A 22,760-nucleotide genomic window follows, 5' to 3' on the forward strand; every position below is an offset into this window, starting at 1 on the left:
TATTGTTATATCATGAAGTTGCAGATGCCAAGTCATTATTTCATGGGCTCAGAACCAAAGGTATTAAATTGATTTTTTATCTCTCTAATCCCAATGTTATAGGTATATAGCTGGTATATTTATTATTTATCGTTGCTCTATAATTCAATAGCTCACAAACAAAAAATCGTGTATGGCAATTACTTAAAAAGTTATCTAGATCGAACTAAAAGTTTAAACAAATTTCAATTTGCACATTTGTCATTTAATAGTGATCTAAATAGAACCTATATATCGGTATAATATATTAACTATGTATACGATATACCAATATTGTTAAATCCAATATACTAGGTTGTATCTACTTAGTGACACACTCGGTAGGGTGGCTTAGCCACTCCCAACATATGTTTTTGGGCTGGGCATAACTTTTTTTTCTAACTGATTTTCGTAAGGCTTATTGTTTATTTCCATAGAAACACAAATCAACAAAAAACAAATAAAGAATTCAATTCAATTCTATCATGCTACTTATAATATATATATATATATATATATATATATACGATCTTTTTTTATTAGATTGTGTACATTATAACAGCATATTTTTTTGTCACAAATATATGACAATGATGAATAATGAGGTTTTTTTCATATTTGATTACTATGTTAGATACACATGAATAGTTCATAGTTGTAGCCAGTTTTAGGTAGGTAAGTCCATTATAAAGTTTGTCACAATCGCCGAGTGATTTAGATATATAGAAACAAATGATTATTAAAAATGAGTGGTAATTGTTTACTTAATACTTGCAGTGTGTAGCAAAAGTACAAATATTTGTAAGCTCCCCCCCTTCAAAAAAAAAAAAAACAAAAATTTTGATTGCGCGTCTGTATATACTGATAAAATGAATTAATGTGACAAGTGATAGCCAAAAAGAACTACTTTATATTCATTGTGTCAACTCATAAGGTAATTCAGTATTATTAATTATTGTACCTACATCATTCATCTATGGTCTAATACGGTGTCGTAGACATGATTTCTGAAGGGGGGGGGATCAAAAAAAAAAAACAAAGCTAAAAGGGAAAATTGGAAAATCCCCCACTTTTTGAGAGTGAATGGGGGATCTAATACCCACGTCCCCCCTTGTCTATGCCACTGGTCTGATAACAAAATAAATAGTATACCATCATATTATTTTGGTTTGAAGTTTGAACATCACTCATCAAGACACATCCTCTTTTGTACAACCGAATTTTGTTTCAAGGAAAACACAGGTTTACAAACCTATATTTAATTCAGAACAAAAAAATTCTAACCAAGTGAAAAACATATAAGTAGGTATTAACAATAACAAAATTACCTATCTTTAAAATAAGTTCCTAACTGACAATTTGTACAACATCGTTTTATTATAATAAAAACGTTTCAAGACTTAATGCAAAACACCTTTGTTAGTTATTGTTTCAACAATTAGGTATTAAAAATCATTCATTTTGAAATAAGATAGGATATAGGTACTATAGTTTGAAGTTTAAAAATTATTTTGATAAATTTGAACATTTTGATATTTTGAGGTGGCACCTTTTGGTTCCGAGCCCACGAATTTATTATAGTGTTCATCAATCATAGCAGGGTATAAATCATTATGGTAGTCTCTCATAATTATTTATAATATAATTTATAATATTATCATTAATTATTACATTATTATTATTATATACGCGCCGTTATATTTTGGCAACGGGTTACGAGAGTTCCGTGAAAACAAAAAATTTTCGCAGAAATTCGTAAGGCGCCGACGACGACATAATATTATTATATAGACCAACCGGACACATATTTCCCCGCTTTGAATTTAGATACTTTAATGATGGGAAGTAACCAGAAGTACGCCACCGACCGAAACAGTCACGTTTCTCAGATTCAAGAACTCCCAAAATAAAACTATACTACCTATATATACTACAATATGTGAGTGTGGAATGGCCGGAACATTTAAAAGTGGACAACGTTTATAAACGTTTTTTTTTACAATAATATGATTTAAATAATTATTTATGTTGATTTAAAACGTCTTTCGTATGTGCACAAGTGCACTATACGTATTACGAGTATGTCATCAGGTGATTTTTTAAAACTATAGTGAGGTCTAGTACCTAACGGTTCCCAAAATGTAAAAATCCGGATTGACCGATTTAAAATGGAATTGTACATTAATTGTACAAAACTTCGGTGTACAAACTACATACATTAAAATTGCTGTATTTTATATATTATTATGAAAAAAAATAACTCAAATTATTAGTATTTATCTTATTTAATATTTTTTTAAATTTTATTTTGCATAATTGTATAATTTGTTGCAAAGTGTTTGAAGTAGCAGTTATAAACAGTTGAATTTTCCACTCACCCATTTGGTATATTAAAGTTAATTCTTCGAATAACTAATGTAGGTAAATGTATGGTAATGTTTGGATAAAAAGGGTTGGTTGCGGGTTTGGGTTGGATGTGGTTTGCGGGCAACCTGAAATTGCCCCACACAAATATTATTTGGGTCGGATATCGATGTTAACCGCTGTAATGTTTGCTATTTTTCAAAATAAAATTTATCGTTCGTTAATAAGTTATAATTTTTTATTGCAATGGTTGTATGGTTATCGATCTATAATCTATAGACTATAGCAGTATAGCTTAGACGCACACCTCGACAAATTCAAACTGAAGTGTATATATGTTCTAGCGTTTATGTTAATTATCCTACGTACCTATTTTTTCTCTACCCTAAGAAATGTCTATTTGTCTTAGAATATGGATATCCGATATGGTTGTAAAGATTCTGATAACTGATAATAAATAGATTACGTGGAATTGATTGAAAATAAAATTAATTTACTCGTATTATTTCTTATTGCAAATATGTACATATTATGCATTGTTTTACTCTGTTGCAGATAATATATGATTTGTATTGTATAATTTAAAAATATTATGACCATTGGGTAGTCAGAAATAGAAGAAAAATTGAAAACTAAAAACATTCAACAAACCTAACAAAATATATATAGAGTAATACACCAGGTGTATTCTCAACCCCCTCTCCCCACCATTTTTAAATTTGAATTATTCAATTCAATAATACATTTATTCATATTCTTAGTTTTGGAAATTTTAATTAGGTAGGTACACTTAAAAACTAGCTAGAGACCAGATTATTTTCAGCTACTTACAACTACATTTTTAAATTTATCTGCTTGATAAATTATAAGTTATAACACTAAACAAGGATGAAATGTATGTTGTGGCGTCATCGTCAATACTTATCTTTCCCCATTATAATTTAAGAAAAATCTCCATTAGTGTGTACTTTTAACTTGTATAATTTCTAGTATATAGGTTCAACTTTTGGTTGATTTTACTCTAATATCATTGTTTCACATAAATAATTTATTCATGTACGCACTATACCAATAGACATATGTTTTAAACGTATCTAGTGTACAACTTGTAAATACAAATCAATGTATTATAATTATAATTTATAATAAATGTAAAAAATAAAATAACAAAATAAATATTATATAATCAATGGTTCTTTTTTTTTTTTTTATCGATTTTGTATTACATTTTACTCACTGTGAAATAAATTACTAAAAGTGAAGTATGTAACAAAATAAATAGGTAAGCAACATAATATTATACAGAATAATATTATTGTAATATGACGTACAGGGAAGTTAAAAAAAAAATTAACGCCATCCTTTGATAACTATTAAAGTACAGCTGAAAATTTGGCAGAACTGTTTATTATACATTAATTTTAACCAACAAGCTAATGGTCATTTTGGCACAATCGTGTTCATTTTTTTTGAAGGTTAAGGTCGAGGTTTCGGTTGAAAAACAGGTAAAACAAAATAATCTGCAACAAATCGTTTACTCGACACTTTTCGAAGAATATGTATAACTGTCTGTTCCAAATTTAACCATGTGGTCATATCATATTGCAGGTGTCTTTGGACTCGATGTGCTCGAAATGCCAAAATGCATATATAAACTGAGTCCAAGAATTTGAGGTAATTATGCGATGTACCGGTCAAGTACGTGTACGCACCACAAAGAAAAATATAACAACAGCAGTATAGTTGAGGGTTATTGAAACATTTAGTCTTTCAAGTGTCATTAATTTTATTTGAGGTCTAACATAATATTATCGTTATTGTTAAATCTTTATAAAAGTATATCGGTTATAAAATACCTAGGTACTTATTTTATTTGTCATCTATGCAAATATTATTAGTAAGAACCTATACTCTGTAAAGGTAATTCATTTATTTTATTAAATTATTGTTGTTCTTAATTATAAATTATGTAATGTAACGAAAAAATTGTTCAAATACTTTTATGATTTTATTTATTTATCGTACCCACACTCGATATCATACAAAATTTCTGGTAATAGTTATATTGTTTTTGTTAGTATATTAACATTTTTTTTTTTATTTTCAATAAAAATAATTTCATAATATATTATTATGTACCTACCTATACCATTATTGTAGGTAAATATCATAATTATTATAATTTAGATTTTAGACAATCCAAATGGTACCAGTGTACCACCACATACATTACCCACACACGCAAGTTTAACCTGAGGCAATTGTTTGATAAAAAATATCTTTAGCACGTGATATACCACTTATACCTAACCTTATACCTACATAATTTTGATTTTCATCGTACAAATTAATAACTATTAGACATTATAACTTATAAGCAGTAGAGAGAGTAGCAATAAATTATCACTTTTAGTATGTTTTTTTACTGCAGGTATGATGATAGTCTGAAAAACTAAAATAATGACACGATAAATTGAAATTGGATGAACATAAATTACACTGGTTATAAATTTAAAATCGTTAAAAATAATTTATTATAAACAGTGTGCAAAACTATAAAATGTGCCATATTATAATTAGAAATTGTTTTGTTAGGAATTTTTTTAGCAACAAAGTGTTGAATATTTAATATTTATTATTGTGTATGATATTATGTTAATTATTTTAATTGTATTAAATAGCGATGCACAGGCGCACAGCTGATAACACTTTGTAAAATGACCAATTTCTGTGTCCTCGTCAGGCGTAGGTATGTAATACGACGTCATAATGTCATATTATTAAATTAACCATGAAAACAATATATTATTCAAGATAACAATACTATGCAGCGCAGTATTATATAGATACCTATTACCTATGGTTGGTCTGTGTGATACCGCTATTATTAGGAAAAAAGTTAATAACTTTTAGTCTCGTAGGTTTATGAATTACATACATAGTAGTTGACTAGTTGTATACGAGTGGTTCCTTAGAATAATATTATTCGTACACAAAAAGAGTTGTGTATTATATGGTTTAGACCTCAATGCTAGTTAGAATGTAGCCAAGACGTATAACTCACATACGGGGGGCACAATTATTATAAAGAGTGGGTGTTTATATATCTTATGGTAATTCGTTTTATTCTTGGCACCCAACGCAACACAAAGCGTATGCGTGAATTTTCAGAAGTTAATTTTCATTTTTTATTTTTTGTCAGTACTATAAGGTTAGTAGTATAAAGTATAATATAGACTCGACGGATAAAGTTGAAATAATAATAATAATGAAGACTAAAAATAGTTTTGAATTGACAATACGCTTCTCTGAAATTGTTTATTTCGGTTTCATCAAAAACGATTATTTTATAAGTAATGTTTTGGATTTTAACATCAGTTTTGAAATTTACTCAAACTAACTTATACTGCTGAAAAATATTTTTTTTAAAATACAAGAAAACATTAGGTTAAAATAATAGGGATTTTATCCATTCCACTAGAAATTTGTTTTTCGGTAAAGAAAAGGATACATCCTATCGATTCCGACACAATTATTGGTTGCCATTAGTTATACGAGTAGATCAGGTAAAACCTAGCATCAAATCAAATTTTTGAACATTGTCTACCAAGGTGGATTATAATTGATTTTTGTCCGGGATCCAACGTATTAATTACCAGGGTGGCTAAGTTACACTTACTGCAGCGACTTGCTCTCAAAAGGAACTGATCAACCATAAAGAGTTGCCATTTTTAACGGGCAACAAATTGCACGAGATAAACTAGTATTTAATATTATTAGTAGTAATACTGTAATAGTAGTAAGTTTATTTATCTTAATCACTTGACTCATTCTTTGTTTGAATAATGTATAGCATTTTTATTGTGGAATATATCTTCATTTATTCAAATAGTTTTATAGTTTTTTAGTGCATCTTTGAAATATTTTTAATTCATCTCTAATAAGTCTTACACTTATATTGGACGCACCAATTAAATGTTATAGAAAAAAACATATTTTGATATTACCTATACTATAGCAGTCAATACGGATATTTTTATTTATAATACATATATAAATATATAATTTACTATAGGTACCTACTGTTATTAATATATAATATTGTGTATATAATTTATTTAATCTAATAAAAAAATATATTTTATGTTAAATAAATTATTTTATTATGCAACGCATTCATAAGATCCATATATTATTATGATAATATTATGGTTTGGTAGGTATATGAATATGCACTTAGTATTTTCAAAACAACACAAGTACTACTATAAATTAATTTTATTTTAAAGTCAGATTGACAATGTTACATCGACCGTCGACCGATTGAATATGGTTTTGACGTAATTAAGTCTTCTGTCTTTGAGAAATGTCAGCCTGGAGATCTGATTGTCTGAATATAGGTAGATGCCAAATTCAATGAGTATAAAAATTGACTATGAATTATAATTTTTATAATTTATTATTTCAATCATTTTAATCGTTACATTGAATTATTTGAAAATTATGATTTTTATTAGATTTTTATATTATTTTATTTATTTACGTTTTTTCTTATTGCATTTAACATCACACATGTCACATTTCATATTTTTTTAGTACTTTCAATATATTTTTTTTAGATGTATTAATGTGTAGTATATTACCTATATATCGACGTCTCAGAATGAAAAGGTTCTAACGTAATTTTTGTAATTGTTCAGAAGAACGTTTTTAAGTTAGCCCGTACCTATCATTCACGTATGAATTAGAAGCTCTTCATTCTCTGTATCTCATTGAATAATCAACGGATCGATACGATTTCAAGATTGAATTATACAACAAAAAATATTAAATAATAATATGCAAAAAAACCATTTTTAAAAAAAATTGATTTAGAAAGTTTTAATTCTGAGACGACGATATGTAATTTCTCTCTCTACCACATAATTATATATTTAAATAATCATACTGCACTTTCAATAAACATAAAACACAAAAATACCCATTCGGTATGAGACTTATTCATCAAATTACAACAAACTATAGACATCCACACCTCAGTTGTGAACAGAATTACGTTCTAAGATCTTCTCCCCTGGTATAATGGTAGGTAACTAAAACTTAAAAACTTCTTAATTTTAATAAAAATTAAACAAATCATGTAATCATTTCTTCTCAGTTTTCAAACACAATCCAGCACTCATTCCCCAATCACATCAAAATATATACAGATGTATCTAAATCTGAACATGGGGTGGACTTTGCAGTATTTAAAGACGACACAATCATTCAACACTAGCTTCCGAAAATAACCAGCATTTTCTCTACCGAAAACTACGCCATTTATGAAGCGGTAAAATTTTCAAATACTTTAGAACCAAACGATATACTAATAATCAGCGAACCCGTAAGTAGCATATATCAGCGCTTCAAAACCTATCCTCAAAAAATGATATAACCTCAAACATTCAAGCATGCTTAATCCAAACAAAAAAAAACATTGAATTCCTGTGGGTTCCGTCTCACATTGGTACCTATTGCAGGAAACGAAAAAGCAGACAAATATGCCGATCATGAATATATTCATTATTGAATTGGAGCCATCAACATTTATTTCGTAAACCAAACATCAAAAAAAAGATACTTAATAATTATACAGTCGTGCTACAATAGTATAGGGGAGACCTTTGCCTGATTTATTTCTATTAATCTATATTCTATATGATTGGATAAAAGATAATTATCGGTGTATTCTATATTTCCATAATCGCATCGAGTATACAACCATGACTAAACAACGTTTTCCCTTTCGCGGTATGCTGATTAGTGATTACCTACACACGGAGCTGTACGGTGTGCCACGCGTGCGGTCGTTGTTTTTTTCCGCAAAGGATAGGTAACTGTCTACAATTTATTAGTCACGGGTATGGTTCAAAAGGCATAATATTCTAATACGCAAAATCGCCAGTGATTCATTTCTGAGATCAAAATATTTTACTCGGTAAGAAATTCTTATGCGAAAATTGTGCTGCTAGAGCAAAGTAGTTGGCAGCGTATAGCTTAAACAAGATCTATATAGACGAAAAAATTATTCTAAAAAATTGGATAGTGCTAAATCAAAAATGTCTAATAAAATTACCAACAAAATATTTTATTGGACATTTTTTGTTCACCTAGTAGTAAAATATGTAGTTTCCGTCGTTATTTGAGCACTCCCCAAATAATTTATTTTCGCTAGCAAATTTTAACAAATCAAGTTTGCCATTTTAAATTAAACGAAAAATTTGCCAATAATATTTGTTGGACCATAATATTTTCGAAAGTCGAGCTTTTGTAAGTTTTGCGTTGCCACTTTTAATTTGTTCAATTTATATGCCTTTTAGTGAAATATATTTTTTCGTATCTAAGCCTCTGGTCCAAAAACGGAAATAAGACCCGACAAAAATTCGAATTTCAAGGCAAGCGGTTTGAGCAAAAATTACAAAAAGCTGCAAGTTATGAATTCACCGGAATACTAAACACAGGTACCTATACCAAATGATTTCATAAAATATTGTATATTTAACATTTTGTTTTTGAAAAAGCTAGACTGCTAGAGGGTAACATTCATGTTTTTAGAACAGGTGAATATTATTTCACAGTTCGCGCCAATATATACTATAATTACTATTTTTTCATAAAGTTTTAAAATTATTCTAAGATATGGCGCCAAATAAAACCACTTATTCGTTTTTAACCAGTTTATCTGTTTTTGTAGTAATTTATGTATACGTAAACAATCGTAGGTTGCTGACGAACTATCGCGATATGCCGATATCGGTTATCGCACTACGCATTATGTACGTAATGCTAAACTTACTGCAAAATAGTCCAGAAAATCAAGACCAAGAAAAAAAGTCCGATTAAACGGAAATAAAATGTCAATCGGGCGATAGGAAATTTACATAATATTATTATAAAGCCAATTTAACGGTCGCGCACACTATTTCCGATTTGATCGGAATGCATATCGTTGTGCTATAGCCTATAGACAACATATTATCATCGAGATAATTCTAAGATGCAATACCTATCTGTATCAAGAAACGTATATTTTTTTTTGTAAATATATGTAATACATGATCCAATAATATTATGTCAATATAGCGAGATAATAATGCATTAATATTTAACAATATTATAATCGCGAGACTGATCGGCGCTATTTGTGCGCGTGCGCGCGACCGTACAAGCAGCCACCGCCACGCCGGGCTTCAATGACGCGTATAAAAACGGTCGGCCGGCAGTCATCGTGTCGTAGTCGTTCAGAAACGCGTCGGGCCCGGTGTTTGTAGTAGTCGTCGAGTGTGCGCTCGTCGTACTTAATAATAATATTGTTGTAGTCGTTGTTGTCGTCGAGCGCTTCCGATTTCCTAGACCGTCTGCCCGAAAGCTCGTCGAACGTCTCATTGTCCGGTTTTTTTTTTTTTTTTTTTTTTAATAATCTTTGTCCGGTGAATCGAATAAAAGAGTCGATTTTGATATTTTGATCCGATCGAAGTTTTTCTCTCCCCCCCTCTCTTCCCCCTCATCAAACACGTCGATTATCGAATTGACGCGTGTCGCATCCGTCGTATACGCGTACATGTATGCGAACACTCAGAATTTCGGAACGCCTCAAGCCGCCACGGGCATGCCGTCGCAGCCGCAACTCATCCGTCCCGGAGGATTGTTCACTCACAAAAAGGTTGGTGCACAATCACGATTTTTATTCCAAATTATTAAGATTTTTTACCATTCAAAATATAATTTTTTTGGCTATCTTGTCGTATGCGCTCTACCCCAGATTGCGGTCTACCTGCGAAAATATCGTTTTTGTTTAACGTTTTTAAACGTTTTTGATTATTACGTTTTTAAAAACATTATTTTTCCATATTGTTTTTTAATAACGTTTTTGATAATATATATTTTTTTTTATATTATATTCTTAGAACTTATAACTGTTAACTTTTAAGTTATAATAGTAACGCGCAATATAGAAATGCACTTAAAAGTTGAAAATTAAAATTAATTATCATGTATATATAAAAAAAAAAAACAATATCAAAAACATCATTTGGAAACAATAGGAAAATATTTTTTTTAAAAACGTTAGTCAAAAACAATATATATTATATACAGAATATAACTTTTAACTTTTAAGTTGTAATAGTAACGCGCAATATAGAAATGCACTTAAAAGTTAAAAATTAAAATTAATTATTCATAATATTTAAATTTTAAATCAAAATTATAATAAATATAAAAATTAGAAAATTAAATATTTCTGATTTCAAGTTAAAGTGTTTTTAAAGTTGAAGATTAAAAAGTAAAAATAAGTGAAATTTTTTTTGGTTTTTAGGATATTTTGTTATCATTTTTCAGTTGTTTTTTTGTTTTTTTTCCGTTAAAATCTAAATATAATTTTAGAGTGGCAAAACACGGTAGAGCGCATACTGCAGTCGCAATGTTACCGGTAGAGCGCATGTGACAAGATAGCCATTTTTTTAAATATAATTAATCATGGTTTTTGATCCTAAACTATTACGACATTTTAGACCAAAAATTTAACGACTATATTGTGTCATAAGACGTAACAAATTTGTTATACCAATACCATATCACTTAAGAGAATGCTATACCCATGCATTTGTTGTCTCCGTCTTACACACGTACAACATAGCAAATTTTCGTTCGCTTGTTTCAATAGTATGCTGTTAGTTTTGATATTAGAGTGATTTGACCCATTATTAATTTTGTAGATAATAATATTATCTGTGCTTAAGCGTTAGCTCCCATTCGATATTTAAATTTTCAAGCAAGATATGAGCATTTTTAATTTTTGACATTTCACATACCTATATTTTACTTGAAAATGAAAATTTCGAAAAATCGGCAACGCTTTAGCACAGATAATGTTCTTACCTAAAAGTTTTATGATAGGTCAATTCACTCTAATATCCAAACTAACAGCTCACTAATCACTATTGAAACAAGTGAACGACAACTGGCTATTTCATGCGTGGGTAAGACGGAGACAACAAATGTATGGGTAGCGTGCTCTTAAATATAAATATAAAATACGATTTTCACCATTAAAATAGAAAAAATAAATTAAAAAACCTAAAAAAAAATTGATTTTTCAAATGTTTAGCTATATCCATATTATGTATGCATGGCTAGCCAATTCCACACCATGGTGCATGACAAATCTATCTTTTAGTTATTAATTATTATTTTTCGTCCTTAAGTGTCTTTTTAACGACTATTTGAATTTTGAGTAGGAAAAAATAATAGAGACGAATAATTACCGACGCAGAAATTTTAACCAGCCGAGCGGATTTAAATAATAATTAGTTGTGTGTTTTGCTTGAATGTTAGAGGTAGACCAATACTAATTGAAGCGAATACTTTGTATTGACCGCTCTCTACGCTGATTTTTAATGGTTTGATAACCTTTCTCTACCGATTGTACCTGTGCGCGTTTTGACTACACTGATGTTTAATCGTTCACATTTCATTGAATTTGAACACGAACAGGTCTGGACATGTTTTTGGCTAATTCCTGAGGGTAGATGACGTATGCGCACTGCGTGACTATGCCCCACGTTGGTGTTTTCGGTACCTATAAAATTTCATAGTAGGTAGGTACATATAATATTATCGTGATCTCCATGTGAACGGATCAACGAATGCAGAACGGTTTTGATTCGCGATAGTTACAACTGGTCTTCTTTGGTCGTTGTCAAAAGTCTGTCGATCGTGGCATAATTATTGCAGGTCGGTGATCGTTATAATTATTGTTGTTACCTGTATAATAATATATTAATATCCGCTCCGTCGTTCGAAATCCGACGAATTTTATTCCGGCCGCATTACACTTTACGGAACGCCGCGTGTCTCGTGTGTCAGACAACCTTGTGAATTATTCAGACAATAATAACGTAATGCACTCGTAAGTAATCTCGCACGTCGCGTTTCGTTCCATTTAGTAGAAATGCGTGCAAAGCTTATAGATGATGAGCCCCGGGTGTACTCGAATAGTATTGCTCGTGAATCACGCCAGGCGGCGGCGGCGGCGGGGACAAAGAAAAACAGTAAAAATTCTTCGCTTAAACGACACGCTTGCAACAGCTGTTGCGCACTCGTTTATTTTAATTTCCGAGCGCACAGCGAATGAGAGCTATAACAATGTACGTTTCGTGTAATGGATATTATTTTTAAATTTTTTCAAGTAATAAAAATAGGTGACTGCGCCTTCTTAATAATCAGGAAACCAGTTAGGTGGTTGCTTTTCCATATAGTTCCATTAATTAGGCATTTTCTGGGATTCACGGAAAAAAAACAAGACTTAAAGAATCTTGATGGCCTTAATATTTCAACTAGTATCGGGTAAATTGTATAGTCTATGTTTTGATCTTTATATTCACTTAACATATAAATTCAATGAATTGTTTCATCGCTCTCGAATAATTATCACCGTCACATCTCTAGACCTAGTAACCTAACTCTGGATTCGACGTACACTGGCATTTGAAAATCATAACCGCAGATATTATTATATAATTAAATAATATTATGTAAATAGCACTTGCATGATGATTTGCTTTGTCTGCTGACAAAAAAATGTATACAATTTATCAGATTTATATATACATAATATTATATCCATATAATGTATGGATATAGGTATACCTATATAATATGATACTGAAAATATTCATACTATGACCAAATCATATAAGAATAAAATAATTAAAAAAAATATTTAGGACAATCTTGTAGGTACCTAAATAATAATATGTTGCAAACGATTGGCGGCGAATACACTTCCACCTATATAGATCCACCTCCACCGTTAACGGCGCATATGTCACGACCTCTTTTGCCGCTTATACGTCGTCGTCGTATACCTGTCGTCGTGTTGAACAAATTCCTGACGATCATCGGATGAGAATCCTTGAGATTCCGAAGTCGGTGGCTGCGGCAATAGTGACGTTTCGGGCAGATTGCCCGCGCAGGCACACACACACACTCATCCCCACTCGGCTGTGGCCGGTGCATGCCGAGACCGGCGACGAAAGTCTCCGAGAAAACAAAACACACATACACAAACAAACATATACACAGTTGGCTGTGGCAGCAAACGTTATTATAATTACACAGACGTCGTCGTATATTGTGTGTGCCAAGCGAGTAGAGAAAAACTATTTCGGCTGTATATATTATTATTATTGCAGTATGTATGCGTATGATACGATATATATTATTCGCGTTCGGAAAACGAGTGGAGAAAAAAAAACTAAACGATCGATTCGATTACACAATACTATTTTACACGCGTCCTATAATTTATACATACACATGGTCAAACCTTACACCCTATGTGCCCCGTGTATCTCTAATCTCTATATTATATATAACATGCGATTTGACTTACCTGCGTGGCTGAATACGTCTTATAACCGTATTAATGCTCAGTGAACACAGACCGAGCGGATTTGAATTTTTCGTGGGCGGATGCAAAATGCCATATTAATGTATGTGTACACCTATATACTATAATATAATATATAGCGAGGTATAAAGTATATGTGTATAACATAATTACGTGTGTGTGTGCATGTGCATTGTGCAGTCGACGCGTCGTCTTCTTTGTGCTTTGCTCGCCAGTTTCTCACTCCACTCCCCAAGTGTCGACCACGCCGGCCCGAGAGAAATGCTTAATATACATAATATACACACACTCCGAGTTTATGAGACGCAATTGCATTATATATATATTATCGTAAGTTATTAATCGTTTTAAACTTTAGCTCAATATATATAATATTATATACCTATTACTTATAGGTATAATATGATTATAATATTATATATGCAAATGGAAACACGATACCATTTCCGTCAGACGTACCGTAACGAGCAGCAATTCTTGATATATATAATTATTATTAATAATAATAATAATGTATATGACATATTATGTATTATGTATACTTTAAAGCCATATAGAGGTAGGCACTGTGATTGTTTTCGCGCATAATATAATTTTACCATTAATTATGGATTTATGGCTGCAGCAGCTGCTGCGTCAATAGACATATTATATACGTACCTATATAATATTAATATTTGTTTTTATTATGATTCACTGGCTTACCTACATGGAATCGATTTTAATATCGCAGTAGGTTGTCATCTACGTGCTTTTGTTAATAAACGCCATCATTTCTTCGATATATATTATCCAGCGAACAATCGTTAGCATTCAAGATAATTTTTAATAATGGCTTATATCCTTCGTATATTATGGATAGTTCTAATGAATATTGAATACAATTATTGTTTATTTAAAGCTATTTATTGATGATATGCTATACTATCAAAATCGAGCCCATATTAAAACGTTTTCTGCCGAAAAATATAGGCAGGTATCGTAAAAAAAAAAATTAAAAAACACGAAACTGGAAAAAAATTCATTGATTGGAATTAAAACTTAAAGCTGTAGAGATTTTATAGAACGTCTTCCATCGACATAATAATATAATATATTAATATGTATAAAAATAGATTAAAAAAATATACAGATAGATAAATAAACACACCCTCGAACATTGTTATATTAACTGTTTAAAAGTGTCCTATTCATTTAAATTGTACATAAACGTTGATTTATCTCTTTTAATATTCTTGTTTTGGGAATAATTATAGGTATTTTATAATCATGATGCATGATGCACCAGCTATAGGTTTTGCCTATATTATGTACATAAATGTTACCGATTCTTCCGGTAAGTTTTCTCATATAGTAGGTAGGTAGGTAGGTAGGTACGAAAATCACAGGAACACGATTACAAACGATTTCCGGAAATGACGCAACGAACAAGCATGATTTCACATAGATAAGTGAAATATATACAGTGGGCTAGAACTGACGTAGGTACATATTATATTTTAATGAATGATAATAATAATAATAATAATAATAATAATAATAATAACAATATATGATGACTTTGACAAACAACTCCGCAAATGCATTTCTACTGCACTGACCAAAAAAAAAAATGTTTGAAAAAATACACTTAAATTGTAGGTATAATACAACACATTATTATAATACAACATTTTATCAGTGACTCAGAAAACGCGTACGGGATAAAATGCAATGCACAGCAGTAATAAATAAACGAAACAATAAGCACATTAGTAGACCCTACATCTATATTGTTGTATATAGACGTACACTCACGTGGATTTGGCGTCTTTGATTACACGCACGTGTCCGCGACCTGAGTGTGCAATAAACGCGTATTATAGATTCGATCGATTTCACGCGTGTGAACCAGGTGTAAGGTATAATATAGCAGCAGAGTGAATCGTATTCGCTCCCGGTGCAGCATTACACGGCGGTGTGCACAATTTATTCGTATACAGACACGTCATGTCAGGGTATTAAGTTATATTTTCGGCGTCGTATAGTTATTGTAGGTAGGTATTATATTATTCAAACGCTACGAATCGCATACAACACATAATATTATATTGTTTGATGTTTTTCGTCATTCTCACGGATGATTATTCAAATGGTATTTATCATCAATTGCACAATAAACGGATGTTTGAATACATTCGTAAAAAAAATATTTTATATAAAACTAGATACCTACTATAATACATATTATACATAATATTATACTGTGTGAGAATCGGCCACAAAGCGTGTTATTATATTATTATGTCGTACTTATAATAATAACTCAATACCACCTGTTGTTCTTGCTATTTAATACGCGTAAAGTGAACTCGAGGATACGTCGAGGGTTCGGGCCTCACCGATTAGATCTAAAACATCGGCGTCTAAATAATTTTATATTTTCATATGTACCTATCAAACGCATCCGGTAACCCTGCAAAGACACGCTAAACGAAAATAATATCATGAAAATATAAAATTATGATCCAACCCGCGGATAACTTGACAGGAGTGTGGTATCAAGTATCTAGTAATTTTTGGAGCGGTTCGTGGGGAAACCGTTCGTAGAAAAAGTCATCACGATCAATATAGGACATAGGTCAACGTCAGCCCTGTCATGTGCATATCCTAGAAATTTGAATATCTAGTAGTACCTCGTGTATTTATCATTATGTACGAGGTACGACCGGCAAAAATATTTGAAATAAAAGCGTCTGTACTAGAATAATACTTATTACACAGACTATATTTTCATATAGTCTGTGCTTATTATTTTAATTTACATATACACAAATATACAATACATATATGATAAATATCATTCCTAATGACAATAATTTGTGCTACATGATATATTAACAATACGTTTAGAGGACAATGTCAAAGAAACTTTGAAAAAAAATACAATATAAGTACCGGACCTATATATTATATAATTATTATAGGTATAAAATTATAATCCAACCGGATAGGGTGACACGACCACTGTAGTGTGGATCAAGTAGTCGTTTTCGGAGCGGGTTCGTAGGGAGTTTGATCGCAGGACAAGTCATCTGTTCGATACACTGTGATTCACGTGATTCAAAAAAATAACATACTTCCAGAATACACCTACTACACCGGAAGACAGGTTAACGTCGACTCATCTGGTGCATATCAGAAAATGTTGAATATTTAGGATTACCACGAGTATTTAAATATTTATTCACATCATTACTACCTATGTATTTATATGTACGAGCGACGACCGGCGCGAGTATATTATTGTCATAAGCGCCTGTATTAAAATGATTACACTTATTATACTTATTTTACATATATACAATATTAAGAGTCACATCTTGCGTATATTTATACGCTCGGGACCTCGAGTAGATTCTAAAATTGTAATTTCCTCGTGAGCCACTTCACCGGAAAAGTGACGAAGTCGTATAGGTACGCAATTGTATATTTTTAAGTCCGAATTTAATCATTGTGATTTGTGATATAGGTACTATATTAAACACTTTATCTTATTATATAATTTATTTTGAATTTTGATGTACAGTTATGTGTATAACTACTGTTGGTGTTAATTATGTTATTATAATAGATATAGGTATGTAACAAAAGTTAAGTAAAAGACAAATATTTATTTGAAAAATATTAAAAGCCTATAATATTCTATGTTTAGGTGTTATTTAGTATTTTTAAGTTCATACCTTTGTTATGCTCTAATAATTTATATCTATTAAGCCTAGCCTATAGTATGGATGACATTGAATTGGTTTTAAAACATTTAGTACGGTAAATAAAATTAATATATCAAAATATATTATATAGATAAACAATAATTCCGTCCAGAGTGCACTCTGAAAAAAACATAAAAAATTTATAAGTACAGTAAATTTAGTGATATTATATTAAATGGATGCAACTAATATATTTTATTGTACTTAGGTTCCTAATGTGTATTTTATTATTATAAAATGTGTTTTAAATATTAAACAAATTCAAACATAATATTATTATTTATTTGTTATGAAAAAAAAAAAAACGATTATAAATGTTATAATATTATGTAGGTTTAATTTTATAATATTATGAGTGGGTTGAAGTACATATTTTACTGAATCAGCGAAGGTGTTTTGAATGTAAAAATAATTGCGATAGTAATTAATTACCAACTTCCTCGATGTCATACATATTACTCGACTAACTTTTTAATTTCCTTACTCAGGATTTTCATCTTTTATATATTTGTATTGATAAATAGTGCAGTTTACAATGAGAAACATTTGAGAAATCGTTGCAGCTTATAATATAGTCTTCGCTAGTTATGAAAATTGCTAAATACCTATCGTTCGAATACTTAGAAAAAAAATATATACTAATACCTTAAAGTTATAAAAAAATATGTAAAGAAACGAATCATATATATTTTAATTTTTAATTTCACAATCAATAACTACCTGGGTCCTAGGTATGTGCTTTAAAATTATACCGTGTTTACCTTTATGTCACTTTTTTTATTTGACTGTCATCAAAACAAGTCAGTCAAGTCAACTCGAAACTTAAAAATAAATAAACTCTCTTAGTGCTCAAGGTAAAAACGTATTTATAGTGATCGAATGTTCAAAATAAACTATTTTTCTTTTTTTAAACGTGAACCTAAATGCCAGACTGCCAGCCGGTAGTATCAACGGATTCTATACTTAATCATTTTTGTTTTTTTGCAATCGTATAGAATGTTTCAAAGCAGAGTATTTTTTTTAAACATATTTTTGTCCACTAAAAATTAAAAATAATTTCGACCGAACAATAATTATTTCCACGCGATCATGGCTTATCCATTGTTTATGGATGAAATCGCTCGGTCTTTGCCATGCGGACTACTATAGCATTAAACACAAAATATAATAACATATTATTATGAAATATTATAATAATAGTCATAAATGATCATCGTGTACACATGCCTGCGGTGGAAGGTTATAAACGTTTTCCTAGAAAAATATACGTTTATAGACCGACTTTGTTTTACAAAACAGCATTAATTAGTGTGCGTAGGCGTTTGTAAAAAGTAAGTGTTAGCAAAATGCTTAATGAATTTCCTCGAGAAATTCATTACATTTAATAACAATAATAATGGCATATATTATGTATATAACAGCCGTCGATTCAAAATTTAAAATTCCGTGATACATATATAGGTATACACGAAAAAAATGGGCCATATAATATTGTGTATGGCTAATGTTAATTTTTGTTATAGTTTCTTGCGCGTTAAAATTGTCCGTAGGTACAATAATATTTTACTCTCACGATGATCGTGTGTTTGCGTTCAACACACACGTGCACGCTGGGCCAGATTTAGCGTAATTATATACAAGCGTTTCATAAATAATAAGAACGAACAAACAAAATACCACAGACAAATAGAAATAATAACATAGACAATAGAAAATATATTAAAATGTTATAATATCAATATATTTTATGAGTGCTGGTATTTTTGAATAACAACAATAATATTTTTTATCAATTTACATTAATGATATTAACACAAAATTTTAAATTTTAAACGAAAGTTTTACAATTAATAATTATTATCTTCGGGAATGATTAATTTAAAAATCCGACACGAAATTAATATTGCAGTTTTTATTAAATAAAAATAATAATATATCATACAAATAATTACTACTCGTACAAAATATAAATATCATATTTCATAACCATAATAAATTAACATATTTTAAATTACCATAGATATTAGATTGAAATTAAATTAATTGATTAAAATTTTTTTAACTTTCACCTATATGACGAAAAAGTTCTACATAATACAAAATGTAATTGTGTCGTTCCAAGTAAAATACTAAAAAATTGAATCCTTCGTAAGCCTGATATTAAAGTTGCTTTTTTTAAATATTCAAAGTAATTCCATTGTTTCTTAATAATAATAATAACAATAACAAAAATTTTAATTATAATTTGCGGACATGAATCATGAATATTCAGCTGTGATACGTGGACAATAACGACAACAATGACGGAGGTAATGACCGTAAAACGTGCGTTATCGTTTGTCTGTGATCGAGTTCGATGAAAAGTATATAGGTACGTGTTGATCTTGGGGAGCCGGGGAAGTAGGACACTCAAAAATACAAACACTTATAGTAGCTCAACAATTCGAACTCAAGGGGATTGAAAGTGGTTGCCTGATATCTATGTGCTGTGTCGCACGTCGAATGTTATATGGAAATCTATTCGTATTATTATACCGATGAGATACCAATGGATTTTTATTTTTTGATTTTATCCACCGAGATCACTCGAAAACGAATAAAAAAATTCTGAAAGACGTAAAAATCATTAATCGTTACACCCAATTGTTGGAAACCTTAAGATAAAAAATTAAAAGTGAGAAGAATTCAATTTCAAGACGACTTACATAATACATTATACTTACGGCAAATAAATAACCTGTTTTCAGAATCCTTGACACATCACTGGTAGATAGGTCGGTACGTTGAAAATAGAAAATAGAATATGACTTGCTTTTTATGTCGCATACGTATGTTACTGATTTATAAAGACAGAGACGGTGATTCCCTCAACAGTATAAAAGTTTCGACAGTGCATACATTTTAATAGCTTTTGGTGGTAGTTCAACTGTTGAGGGTATAATATTTGCTCGAGTACATAATAATATATAGGTACAACGTTACGTGATAATAATATAATCTCTGTCAATCGTCGACAAAACTGCGTAACTATCGTTCGTCTGTCGTTAAGAATATTTTTTTATTGTGCCTGTCATTTAAAATATATAATTCCATTGCGTGATGTACACATTTCGTTCGCGTCCAAAAAAACGCGACTCCACTGCCAATAACATCGAGTGTCAAAATATAAGATTTATACGTAAGTAGATATGTTTTCGTAAGTAAATCAGAAAAACAAAAAACCATCTTCCGCGTTCATCTCGATGAAGAACTCGTGGCTTTTGTGTTGATTCTGCAGTATACGCATATATAGGTCAGCATTCATAACACCATCAAACCGCGAGAAAATAGGTATTCCACGCATATAGGTGTGCTAAGGTGCTAAGGTGCTATAGGTGTGCTAGGGGTGTGTTAAACACTCGTTACCACGAGTCACCACCGTTCATTGGTATACGGTATTTTAGATTTGGAATAACTGGTAGAATACGCCTAAGAAATTACACTATGAAAATGTATTCAACTTGATCCCAACTGTTTTTTTTTTGTCTCATAAAAATATTTAAAATCTAAATATTATATCAAACATTTTAGGATGAATTCTAAGTACGGCAATATTATATTTCTGACATTACTATAATATGCAATAGTATATTATACGTCTTCAGGCCTCTCCGGATGGACTCGCAGTATAAACTCGTTATACCCGATATTATACGCCGCTGCATGTCTCGCGTAGGCGTCTCACACGACGAAACGCGTTTAATGATTTGACCTTCCGTAGCTGCAATAACACAAGTGCGGTATAAAATAAATGGGTACGGCGGTGTCGTCGTCAACGACACAGGAAAGATTGCGTTTTTGGTCGCTGAAAGTGGGCGCCGTTCGTCGTCGTACACGTACACGTACACACACACACACACACACACACACACACACATACTGCACAATGTATGTATTATATCATATTAATATAATACATTTATATTATGTTAATATTATATACTGTCCGGCCACCAATCGACGACACAGGAAATGCCTTTGGTCCGTTGCGGCCGCGTTTGACACGTGCCCCTTCCCACAAGTGGTTCCCAGCACTGATGACGCTGGCGCTTCGCGAGAATTTCTAAACAATAAAATGTAATATATATATATATATATACGATAAATATTATAACAGAAATAACATATTTAATATATAGTACGATGACGCCTCCACCGCCCACGGATTTCGTCTATATTTAAACCGGCCCGAAAAAATGGATATTATAATATTATCCACGACCTTGTATACAAACGCATCAAAATCGGCGAATGCGCTCGACGAAATAGAAAAGCATACGCGAAGACGACCGCGTGGACGGGTAACAAGTCTTCGGTGTGGCATAATAATAATTGTTGTTATACGTCGCCGTATAGTTCGTTGTCCACGACATTTCGTTACCGCGTGTTACGATTGTACGGAGTTTTAGATTCCGGATGAGTATACGAACGACAGGTGCCATTTTGTTTGGATGTAAAATATGACAAATGTCTTGTAATGAAACAAAAACATTTTTTTTTTTATACTTATGATAATTGATAATAATACTGATCATTATGAAATTAATAATTAATTTTCATACGAATATATTGTAACGGTATACCTAACAGGCACGTACACCAAAAAAAAATGGGGGGAGGGTCATAAATAATTAATATAAATAAATTACACAAGTACACAACCATTAATTTTTGGGGGGCTTGAACCCCAAAAACCTCCATGTATAGTGCTGGTACCTAAGTTGTTCCTTACAGTGGCCTAGGTATAATATCTAATTTTTGTTTGGAGGGAGGGGGGGGTGTTTCAGTGTCTGAACTAAATTCATCAATTCAGACTTAACTGTTACCCCATGGAACAACATATTATATTATGCAGTACATCTGGTCTACCACTAATTTTGTTTATTTAAAAAATATATATAAATTCATATGTATAACAAGTGCACCAATTCAATAATATATATTGGCATAAGGTCAAAAATATTTTATGTGTATTATTTAAAATGTATGTAGTGTCATAAACTCATTTATGCAAAAAATCAATTTGATTCAATTTTGTGATACATACAAATTGCATTTCTTTCAACATATTGTTATAGTTTTCAGCAAACAAAAATATTATAATATAATCTAACCTAAGTTCTATATAATAA

At 30.8% G+C, this 22,760-nt stretch overlaps 1 protein-coding gene across 5 annotated transcripts in view; it reads left to right on the top strand.

The window, feature by feature from the left end:
- Window positions 1-9,641: 9,641 nt before the first annotated feature.
- The window catches only part of LOC100161220 (sterile alpha and TIR motif-containing protein 1), a 40,882-nt gene continuing 27,763 nt past the window's right edge, over window positions 9,642-22,760 (top strand). For 3 of the 5 annotated variants that reach the window (XR_510418.3, XR_510419.3, XM_008181676.3), the window contains exon 1: window positions 9,642-10,087. Coding sequence is in view for 1 of the 5 variants with exons in the window: in XM_008181676.3 (XP_008179898.1) it covers window positions 9,986-10,087 (102 nt within the window). In the remaining 4 variants the exon portion in view is untranslated. The remainder of the gene's footprint in view (window positions 10,088-22,760) is intronic. The other 2 variants (XR_001678951.2, XR_003839509.1) reach the window with 1 other exon arrangement.

This window comes from Acyrthosiphon pisum, chromosome A2, assembly GCF_005508785.2.
Source record: "Acyrthosiphon pisum isolate AL4f chromosome A2, pea_aphid_22Mar2018_4r6ur, whole genome shotgun sequence".
NCBI lineage: Eukaryota > Metazoa > Arthropoda > Insecta > Hemiptera > Aphididae > Acyrthosiphon > Acyrthosiphon pisum.